The following is an 11,155-nucleotide window of genomic DNA, read 5'->3' as shown; positions in this document are numbered from 1 at the left end:
TCCCGCAAATAGTAGGCGACACTTTTGCACCTTTACTGCGGACCGTCAAAGTACAAGGCGACTTCAGTGATATGGTTACTCTGACATTTAACACCGCCCACTACCTTCCAGTTTCCAAAAGACATATTGAAATTATTAATATAGAAATTAAATCAGACCAAAACGTTCCTGTAAATTTCGTCTACGGAAATACCGTCATAAGACTACACTTCAGACTGGTGATATCACAACGTAGCCTGAGATAAATTTTATTTGTATAAACTATTCCAGAGATATGTATATAACCTCTAAGACTGATTGGTTATCATTCATATTACCCTGGTCCTTCAACACTGCATCAAGCAGGCAAGAGAGAACATGGCACAGCTAAGTCTGAGACTTGATCCAAATAGCTTTGTAAATTACTATGTAAGTCAATCAGGCGGTAATCTGCCAGGTTTTTATGGGGCTCCGGTCATGTACGGATGCGGAATTGGATCATTATTTTCAAAATTATTCCGCTTCGTATCCCCTCTGGTTAAAAAAGGATTTGCTATTGCAAAACCGCATCTTAAAAGGGCTGCATCAAATATCGCTTCGGATGTCATCGGTAGAGCCGTGAGTAAAATGAGTGGTTCTACACACACCGAAGGTCAAGAAGGTTCAGGAATTATGGTTTTATCCAAAAGACCCAGAACAAGACCCCCTGGTGATTGTTTAAGGATGGTTAAAAAGCAACGACAAACATGAAAAAGGAGATCAGTTGGAGCTGACAAACGAAGAGGAAGGAAGTCTTCCGCAAGTTTTGATATATTTAAATAATGGCTCTTTTACATAACAAATCATCAGAGTGCACGCTGGCAGAGCTGGACTTATTTTCTGCCCCGATGACGCAGCTATTGATCGAAGATAAAATTTACACCGAGATCCAGCCTTTATGTCATGATGTAGGGTTGTTTGGTGTTTGGTTTCGGGTTTCTTATGTTTTTCACAGTTGAGGTTTTGACTCATGCTTTTGTTTTGTCATCTTGTTAATATTTTGTCAAGTTTGGTTTTTGGATCTGGTTATGCTTTTGCTTCATGTTTTTCTAGTTTGTGTTCAAGAGTCTCTGTTTTGCTCCAGTCATGTTTTGTTCTGTCAATTAAGTTTATTCGGTTCACCTGCACCATGTTAATCAGTTTTGTTGCTCCACCTGTACCATGCTCCATTTATACACACCTGTTCTGTTTAGTCTTCGCGGAAACATTTTTCACTTTCATGCTCATGTCAAGTTTTGATGCTCAAGTCTTATTTTCGGATCATGCCATGCCTGTCTCGCCTGCCCGTCCGTTGTTTTGTTCCTGCCTCCTGCTGTGAGTGAGTTTTTGTTTTTTGTCATTAAATCTTTTACACTTACCGTCTGCCTTCTGGTCTGCATTCTGGGGTCCTGTATCTGGCAAACCATAACATAATGTTTCCGCCAACCACGGACCCCGTGGACGCGCAGAAGGCAGACACCTTGGATTGCTGGGTTCAGCGTCAGAAGGAGGAGGCTATGAGCAATCTGCCGACCAACCTGGAGGTTGTGCCCTCTCCGCTTCTGCTGGAGGAGATGGAACTCGCACCTGCTGGTCGTGGGTCTGACCGCGATGCGGTGGACCTCTTTACCTTCCTGTCTCGGGAGGCGGAGAAGTCACTGCGCCGGTCTGCAGGCCTGTCAGTGCCGCAGTCGGCTTATGGTGGATCCGGATTGGCGATTCCATGTCCGGGGACAGGTCCCCTTCGTCGCCTTTCTCCGCTTGCTCCCCTGGCTGCGTACTCTGGCCCGGCAGTGAAGCCCTCGCCATCCTCTCGCCGCAACAAACGCCGGCGTGGAGCACCTTCCTGTGGTTCGGCTGGAGAGGAAGTGGTTTCCCAGCCAGCCTACGTGAGCGCTGCGGCAAGTAAGCCCGCATCTTCGTCTGCCACAGCACTATCTCCCAGGCTCGCTTCACCTCCGCCCATGCCGTCTGCGCTCGCTCCAGCCCGGTGTTCTGAGGCAACACCTGACGAGCTGGAGCAGTGTTTGAGGTTCTACACACGACAGATAAAGAGCTTCAGGAAGACCAGCCTCATGTATTCCTCTCCTGAGCTGATGGACAGAATCAGGCAGATGGAGAGGGATTATGAGGCTGCAGTAAGGCAGTTTTACTGCCGTCCACATCCTTCCACGTCAGGACTCCAGGGAGCTGCTGCTGCTGCAGAGCAGCTCACGCCAGGTCTCGAGGGAGCTGCTGCTGCTGCAGAGCAGCCCACTTCAGGTCTCCAGGAAGTTGCTGCAGAGCAGCCCACTTCAGGTCTCCAGGAAGCTGCTGCAGAGCAGCCCACTTCAGGTCTCCAGGAAGCTGCTGCAGAGCAGCCCACGCCAGGACTTCAGGGAGCTATTGCTGCTGATGCTGCTGCAGAGCAGCCCACGCCAGGTCCACAGTCAGGTCTACAACTTGACACACCACAGCCTCAGCCTCACACACCACAGCCTCAGCCTGACACACCACAGCCTCAGCCTGACACACCACGCCTCTGCATCTGCTCATGCCACTGAGGGTCCGGCCGACACCTCTGCTTCTGCTCATGCCACTGAGGGTCCGGCCGACGCCTCAGCTCACGCCACTGAGGGTCCGGCCGACGCCTCAGCTCACGCCACTGAGGGTCTCGGCGACGCCTCAGCCTCTGCTCATGCCACTGAGGGTCTCGGCGACGCCTCAGCCTGTGCTCACGCCACTGAGGGTCCGGCCGACGCCTCAGCTCACGCCACTGAGGGTCTCGGCGACGCCTCAGCCTCTGCTCATGCCACTGAGGGTCTCGGCGACGCCTCAGCTTGTGCTCACGCCACTGAGGGTCCGGCCGACGCCTCAGCTCACGCCACTGAGGGTCTCGGCGACGCCTCAGCCTCTGCTCATGCCACTGAGGGTCTCGGCGACGCCTCAGCCTGTGCTCACGCCACTGAGGGTCTTGGCGATGCCTCAGCTCCTGCCCACGCCACAGAGGGTCTCGGCAATGCATCAGCTGCTGCTCTTGGTCTGAAGGCTTTCCAGGGGATCATCGAGAGACTGGTCCTCATCCTGGTTCCCAAACCCTGCGATGAAGGGTTCGAGGATGAACCGCTGCCTGTGCCTGTTCCTGAGCGGTTTGAGAAGGAACTCGTCCTCGTCTTGGCCTCTGAACCCAAAGACGAGGGGTTCGAGGAGGAAGCGCTGCCGGATCCTGTCTCTGAGGGGTTCAAAGCAGCTTGTCCTCGTTCTGGCCTCCGAGGGTCCCCCAGACTCTGCATCTGCCTCCGAGGGTCCCCCAGACTCTGCATCTGTCTCCATGGGTCCCGTTGGCGCTGCATCTGTCCCCGAGGGTCCCGTCAGCGCTGCTTCAGCCTATGAGTGATTGCCAGGCACAGTGAAGGCCAAGCCTGCCTCCAAGCCTGACTCCGAGCCTCCGGAGTTCCATCGAGTTTCTGGAGGGTCCTCTACTCTGCTCGGCCGACCCTCAGACCAAGGGTCCTCTACTCTACTCGACCGACCTCCAGACCGAGGGTCCTCTACTCTGCTCGGCCAACCTCCAGACCGTCAGTTCCTTCGTCGCCCTGTTCGGGTTGTTTTTGGTTTTCTCTGGACTATTCTGGGCATCTGGTCTGGTTACTTGTTTGGTTACTTTGGTCAACAGAAGTCTCTAGAACCTTCATGATGTGGGATGTGACATGCTCTATACTCCTTGAGTACTGATGGGTAAGTTTTCTTTCATACTGGAACACACAGGCCTATGGGACTCTGGGGCTGACTCCATCTAGACATGCAGCCTTGTTACAGTTCGAGCTCACAGGCTACATCTTTGCCTGACCTCTGGAGACAGATGGGAGGAAGAAGGAAGGAGGGGAAGGGAGCACCAGCATCTCCTGATTTAGTGAAGACAAATGTGTAGAAGCAGAAGGGTCCATGGCTGAGTTAGAAGATGAAAGATTTAAGGGTGACAGGAGAGCTCTGGGTCAAAGGACGATGGGATGTCTGTTTGGCTGTGGACAGGAGATGAGAATGCTGAGCTTGTTCTTGTTGGGGCCATCCATTTTGATCGCACATTTTGACACACGTAACTCAACAGACGTCGCAGCTCTGACGTCACTGGGAGCATAAACCGCTGCAGAGTTTCGTTGCCATTTCCCGCCTGTCTCATACGACAATGGAGGCGCATATCTGGAGAGACAAATTCTTGCAGTTGAACTTTTGCTCCACAAGGCCATTCGCGGAAGAGCTTGAAAGCTGGAAATCTGTCTGATACAAGAAGATCAGAGGATTTATTTACCGATCAAAGACCACCCCGACACCTGTCACAGGTGGAAACCCACAGAGGTTCTATGTCCAAAGAGATGAGTTTTCCTCCTTGTGTAATGCAGTCGACCAACGGTTCATCTTTTCCCCTCCTGGACGGATGAGAAATTACCGTCTCCATTTTTCTTCAGACCTGATCCCTCCTTGACCGGTGGAGAGCAGAAATCAACATCAAAGTAATTTCGTTCTTTTCATATTAAACCGGATAGGTGCATTTAGAGGTCTGGGTAGGATGAGGCATAGTTAAGGTGATGTAGGATCACCAGTAGTTAATCTCAGGTATTAACCTGTTGCATGCAATACGCTGCTGACTTGTGCATGGTTAATGTTTTGTCCAGCTGACCTAAAATCAGCCAGGAGTAAGAAGTTGGACTTTTAAAAGTTTTTCATTCAAAGCAACTGCGGTCTGGGCCTCGCCCGGCCACTCTTTGTTCCAGTTTTATTGCTGGAGATTTTCCACTGAGTTCCCGCCTCAGAGTTTTATGACCCTTTGTCAAGATTTGGAGCGATCAGCTGGTTGTGGCTAAAGGGGCATGGCCCCACCGTTTTATCAACTGATCGCTGCAATCGAGACATCAGCACAACAAGAGGATTTCTTTCCATTTAACCCAAATTACACATTTTGTCCATAAAACTACTGGTTTGATCTTCATAGACTCTAAATGCGCATATATGTTTTTCTTTTATTATTATTGTTAGGTAGTCATTGTTACTCCCTTTGTGTAGAATAGTGCTTGTTAGTTAGGTGAAGGTTTTTGGACCAGAATAATGGTATATCAGGATTATTCGGCTTTAATAAATCTTCATATATATAATTAATTCAATTCAATTCAGTTTATGTATATAGCACCAATTCACAACACATGTTGTCTCAACATGTGTTGAGAAGCGTTTGTGAGAAGCGTTTGTGTTTATTTCGTGCAAGAGTGATTTATCTGTCAAAACAAGGTCGAAGTTCCCCCACCTTCGGTGAAGTGGTTGAATAAACAGTAACAGTTTGTGATTTGGTTAAAAAATTTTAATTATTAAAGAGCTTTGAGCCCATAATCACAACAGCAGAGGACATCTCTGATTTCTATTCGTATGTAATGATTTTTGGTCAAGAAATACATTTGTTTTCAAATTATGATTTTAAATTATAATTCTTGATGAATATTAATTAATCAATAATCCTAATCCTTACATTCTTGAACTGCACCAATTAAAAATGTGTTCAGTTCATTGGCTCTGTCCAGACTTTCTTTCTTCTCTCCAATCCTTCTTCCACTTGAAGACTGTGAGATTCTGCTGGAGCTTGCTCTCCAGTTTCTTTCTGTATGGCTCCTTGCTGTATCTAATCTTGGCATTAAGTTGCTTTTTATACTCCTCACAAACTCAGTCATAGCATTAATTTCTTCACCGTGTGGCTGGCACAGTGTATCCCAGTCGGTTGGCTGAAAGCACAGGAAGCATCTTTAGCTTCCTGTGACGATCTTGTCACAGTTCTCTTCATTACAGGTTGCCTCTGAACAAGGGGTTTATGTTCCAAGCAAAGAAAAACAAGATTGTGATCGGATTTGCCTAAAAGTGGTCTTGCATTGGAGATGTATTAATCCTTGACATTTGCATAAAACAAGCCAAACATTTTGTTTTCTCTGGTAGAGCTGCTGACCAACTGTTGAAGCTCTGGAAATGTAGCAGAGAAAAACATGCAATTCAAATCACCAGATATTGCCACAAACACATTGGGGTGGCAGGTCTGTAGTTCTCAGGCCTCACAAGATCTTACATTGATATTCAAATTGATGGAAGAAATGGTTTGAACTTCCTCTTTCTCTCTCCTCTTTGCTGCTTATCTGAATACTTTTTAACTTATATGGAATTTGGGGCTGTAGTCGATGTATTGGAGATTGGCTGCTCCCAGTTGTACGCATCATAACAAAACTAAATAGACACCCTTAAACTAAAACTAAAAAAGTATTAAAAAATCCATCCAGCAGCACAGTATTCCAAACCAGAGGGAATCATTTTCCAAAAAAGCAATGTTTTAGTCAGAAAAGGAGGAAATACATTTTTTAAAAAGAATAAATCAGCTTGAAAGTGACAGAGCTACTCCAACATTTTACCACCTTGACTGGTGCAATTAACACCCTTTGCCAACCAGGGTCCCGTTTCAGAAAGCAGGGTTAGTGAAAACTCAGAGTAAGATTTGGGGAAAATATGTGCATACCCTGGGTTTTCAATTTCAGAAAGCCAGGTAGTTGTTACCCTGAGCCAAGTTACTCTTGCAAGTTTGTTCTTCCTAAAACCGTTCTCCTTTCTGCTACTCAGTTGGAGAAGGAGGTCAGGGATGCCAACCAGAACAACCCACCGCTGGATGATTGCACTAAGGATTTGCAATTCATTCTAAATCACCTTACAGAAAAAGTACTTAATCTTTATTATAGGTCTGTGGTTCCAGGCCTTCAGAACGCTATGGCGGTGGTTCAGTCTTAGTTCTGGTGGCATACCCTTGTTAAGGATGTCCAAGACAATGTCTCTTCCTGCCATTAATATTCTCAGACAAAGTCTTTTCAACAGCCTCCTACTGGATATTTGCTACCACTTCCTATTCCATCTCGTCCTTAGTCTCACATCTCTATGCACTAAATTACGTGTTTGCCCTCTACCAATGGTAACAATGTCATTCTCATCATAGTTGACAGATTTTCTAAGTCAACTATAAGACAGATTATAAATGATTGGGTGAGGTACTAGTCCGAGAAGTTTTTCATCTTAATCTCTTACCTTCTGACCTGCAGACCAGGGTCTCAAGTTCATCTCACAGTTTTGGAGGGAGTTCTGTGATTTGCTGGGTGTTTCTGTTAGTCTCTCCTCTGTTTTGTCTCCTCAGAACACTGGACAATCTGAAAGGACTAACCAAGAGGTTGCCTTTTTGGATCCTTTTTTTGGAAACAGTGGCAGAAAGTAAAAGTGTATTTTCTAGCTGAATACATTCTTCTCCAATGTGGGCTCTGGAATGAAAACTCAAACAGTATAATTTGCAGACATTACTAACTGCACATTCCCAGATAAAAAATATAGCACTGCCAAAGATGTTTTTGGAGAACCATTTGCAAATAATATTTTGACTTTAACTCGTTTCTAACAGGGTAGCTGTAGTGGAATCAGTCCGATTACATAATAAGACCTAATGAATATGTTGATGACTGATGAAATGGACCTCTAGAGATGAGTTGTCTAGAGGTTTTATTCCACACTGAAGCAATCTCATAAAACTTTATCCCAGACTCACAGTGATTTATTTCAAGCAGCAGACAAGGCAGCAGGTTTAGGCAAATTAATATAAAAACAGAGGATTTTTTTTTAAACTGAAGCCTGTACTCTGAGTTTTTTTTTTTCTGACCCTACATAATTTGTAAGGAAATAATGAACAATGAAATGAATGATACCTATATTTTTCTGGATGGGTATGTGGAAATTAGCAAATACAAATATGCTTATTTTTTCATAATGTTTTCTGCCTATGTTCTCATCATTTGCAGTAATTTGACTATTGTTTATCTCATATGGGTTAACAGAAACCTCCATGAACCAATGTATGTTTTCATTGCTGCATTGCTGGTGAATTGTGTTCTTTACAGTACCACCACTTACCCAAAGCTTTTGATTGACATTTTCTCTGAAAAACAGAAGATAACTTATGAAGCCTGTCTCCTTCAGTTTTATTTCTTTTACTTTATAGGGCCAGCAGAATTCTTTCTATTAGCAGTCATGTCCTATGATAGATATGTGTCTATATGCAAGCCTCTGCTATATCCGACAATTATGACAAACATCACTATCACTGTTTTCCTGTTTTTCTCTTGGTTTATACCTGCTTGTCATGCATCAATTCCACTAATAATGCTCAGCAACACTAAAGGTAAACTATGTAATTTTAATATTAAAGGGATATTTTGTAATAATGCAATTTACACCCTTCAGTGTGCAATGCCTAGAGCTCTTGCTATATTTGGTGTATTTGCCATACTAGATATTGTAATGCTTCCAATACTTTTCATTCTATTCTCATATACAAAGATACTGATCATTTCTTACAGGAGCAGTAAAGAGGTCAGGAGGAAAGCTGCTGAGACATGTTTACCCCACTTGTTGGTGTTATTCAGTCTAACTTTGTTGAGTGTATATGACATAAGCATTGTTCGAGTGGAATCAGAGTTTTCAAAGACAGTTCGTTTAATCATGACATTACAGATTGTTCTGTATCATCCTTTATTTAATCCCTTTATATATGGCTTCAAAATGAAGGAAATTTACAAACATCTGAAGCAGTTGTTATGGAAAGCAAAGGTAGTCTTAAGTAAAAATCAGCAGTAATTGTAAATATGCAGTAAATACTTCTAGCACATTGCATACAAAATAAAATTTGTTTTTATCTAATTATGATAAATGAGTCTTAAATGAGTGTTAATGTTGTTATAATTGAATCTTTATGTATAAAATGCTTTTGAATTCAAATATAAGTCTGCAGTGGTTTTAATATTAGGTACAAGATCACCAAATTAGGTTTTGTATACAGTGCATTTATTGTTTTGTAATTATTGTACTTTCTGTTTTGCTTTACAGAATGTAATTTCCCCAACAGTTGTTATCTTGTTATTGACACCCACTCTCACACTAAAATCAGTACTTGTTCTTCTGATTGTAATCTCTGAATCCTGTGCACATCTACAATGTATAAATAATAAAATTAATAGTTTGTGGGATTATCAGATAGTGTTGCCCGTGAAAAAAGAAATGTCTGCAGTTTTATTGAGGGATGCAATAGACTGTTGCTGAAGATATATACAGGTCCTTCTCAAAAAATTAGCATATTGTGATAAAGTTCATTATTTTCTATAATGTAATGATGAAAATTTAACATTCATATATTTTAGATTCATTGCACACTAACTGAAATATTTCAGGTCTTTTATTGTCTTAATACGGATGATTTTGGCATACAGCTCATGAAAACCCAAAATTCCTATCTCACAAAATTAGCATATTTCATCCGACCAATAAAAAAAAAGTGTTTTTAATACAAAAAACGTCAACCTTCAAATAATCATGTACAGTTATGCACTCAATACTTGGTCGGGAATCCTTTTGCAGAAATGACTGCTTCAATGCGGCGTGGCATGGAGGCAATCAGCCTGTGGCACTGCTGAGGTCTTATGGAGGCCCAGGATGCTTCGATAGCGGCCTTTAGCTCATCCAGAGTGTCGGGTCTTGAGTCTCTCAACGTTCTCTTCACAATATCGCACAGATTCTCTATGGGGTTCAGGTCAGGAGAGTTGGCAGGCCAATTGAGCACAGTGATACCATGGTCAGTAAACCATTTACCAGTGGTTTTGGCACTGTGAGCAGGTGCCAGGTCATGCTGAAAACTGAAATCTTCATCTCCATAAAGCTTTTCAGCAGATGGAAGCATGAAGTGCTCCAAAATCTCCTGATAGCTAGCTGCATTGACCCTGCCCTTGATAAAACACAGTGGACCAACACCAGCAGCTGACACGGCACCCCAGACCATCACTGACTGTGGGTACTTGACACTGGACTTCTGGCATTTTGGCATTTCCTTCTCCCCAGTCTTCCTCCAGACTCTGGCACCTTGATTTCCGAATGACATGCAGAATTTGCTTTCATCTGAAAAAAGTACTTTGGACCACAGAGCAACAGTCCAGTGCTGCTTCTCTGTAGCCCAGGTCAGGCGCTTCTGCCGCTGTTTCTGGTTCAAAAGTGGCTTGACCTGGGGAATGTGGCACCTGTAGCCCATTTCCTGCACACGCCTGTGCACGGTGGCTCTGGATGTTTCTACTCCAGACTCAGTCCACTGGTTCCGCAGGTCCCCCAAGGTCTGGAATCGGCCCTTCTCCACAATCTTCCTCAGGGTCCGGTCACCTCTTCTCGTTGTGCAGCGTTTTCTGCCACACATTTTCCTTCCCACAGACTTCCCACTGAGGTGCCTTGATACAGCACTCTGGGAACAGCCTATTCGTTCAGAAATTTCTTTCTGTGTCTTACCCTCTTGCTTGAGGGTGTCAATAGTGGCCTTCTGGACAGCAGTCAGGTCGGCAGTCTTACCCATGATTGGGGTTTGGAGTGATGAACCAGGCTGAGAGTTTTAAAGGCCTCAGGAATCTTTTGCAGGTGTTTAGAGTTAACTCGTTGATTCAGATGATTAGGTTCATAGCTCGTTTAGAGACCCTTTTAATGATATGCTAATTTTGTGAGATAGGAATTTTGGGTTTTCATGAGCTGTATGCCAAAATCATCCGTATTAAGACAATAAAAGACCTGAAATATTTCAGTTAGTGTGCAATGAATCTAAAATATATGAATGTTAAATTTTCATCATGACATTATGGAAAATAATGAACTTTATCACAATATGCTAATTTTTTGAGAAGGACCTGTATTTAGTGGTTCATCGTTGGTGGCCATCTTCTTGATGTACTCCAGAATCTTTTCCCTTTCATTCTGGATCGTGGTTTTGATGCTGATGTATGGGAATCAAAATTACAATCATTTAATACAATAAAGTGTTCAGGAAATAATTAACAGTTGAATTACACATAATATATAGGTAAAAAACAGGATGTATTTTATATAACCTTTATTCCAGACATAGTTAGTCCATATCAGTAACCTCTTTAGCCCGAACGGCTCTAAAAGTCAGATAAACACAGCCAGGTTTTACTTTGTAAATTCCTTGCAAGAGGAGGCTTTAAGGTTTACAAAGCAATTCGCTAAATTGATTTTTTACAGATACTTTTGGTTTTACAGTAATTTAAGCGGAAACTCCGAACATGTGGGAGCA

General features: G+C 43.7%; 1 protein-coding gene across 1 annotated transcript; it reads left to right on the top strand.

Annotated features, from left to right (window-relative positions):
* Positions 1-7,719: 7,719 nt before the first annotated feature.
* LOC124871397 (olfactory receptor-like protein OLF4) lies at positions 7,720-8,670 on the top strand. The gene has a single exon (XM_047370662.1). It carries the CDS (start codon positions 7,720-7,722, stop codon positions 8,668-8,670), a length of 951 nt encoding a protein of 316 aa, XP_047226618.1.
* The last annotated feature ends 2,485 nt before the right edge of the window (positions 8,671-11,155 follow it).

Source organism: Girardinichthys multiradiatus, chromosome 7 (genome assembly GCF_021462225.1).
Source record: "Girardinichthys multiradiatus isolate DD_20200921_A chromosome 7, DD_fGirMul_XY1, whole genome shotgun sequence".
NCBI classification, from domain to species: Eukaryota; Metazoa; Chordata; class Actinopteri; order Cyprinodontiformes; family Goodeidae; genus Girardinichthys; species Girardinichthys multiradiatus.
Note: the sequence above shows the minus strand (reverse complement) of the source record. Positions and strands in the feature narration are given on the sequence as shown.

Bases quoted from the DNA above. Each gene is read 5' to 3' on its own strand.
- LOC124871397 (XM_047370662.1), top strand. From the start codon at position 7,720: ATGAACAATGAAATGAATGATACCTATATTTTTCTGGATGGGTATGTG.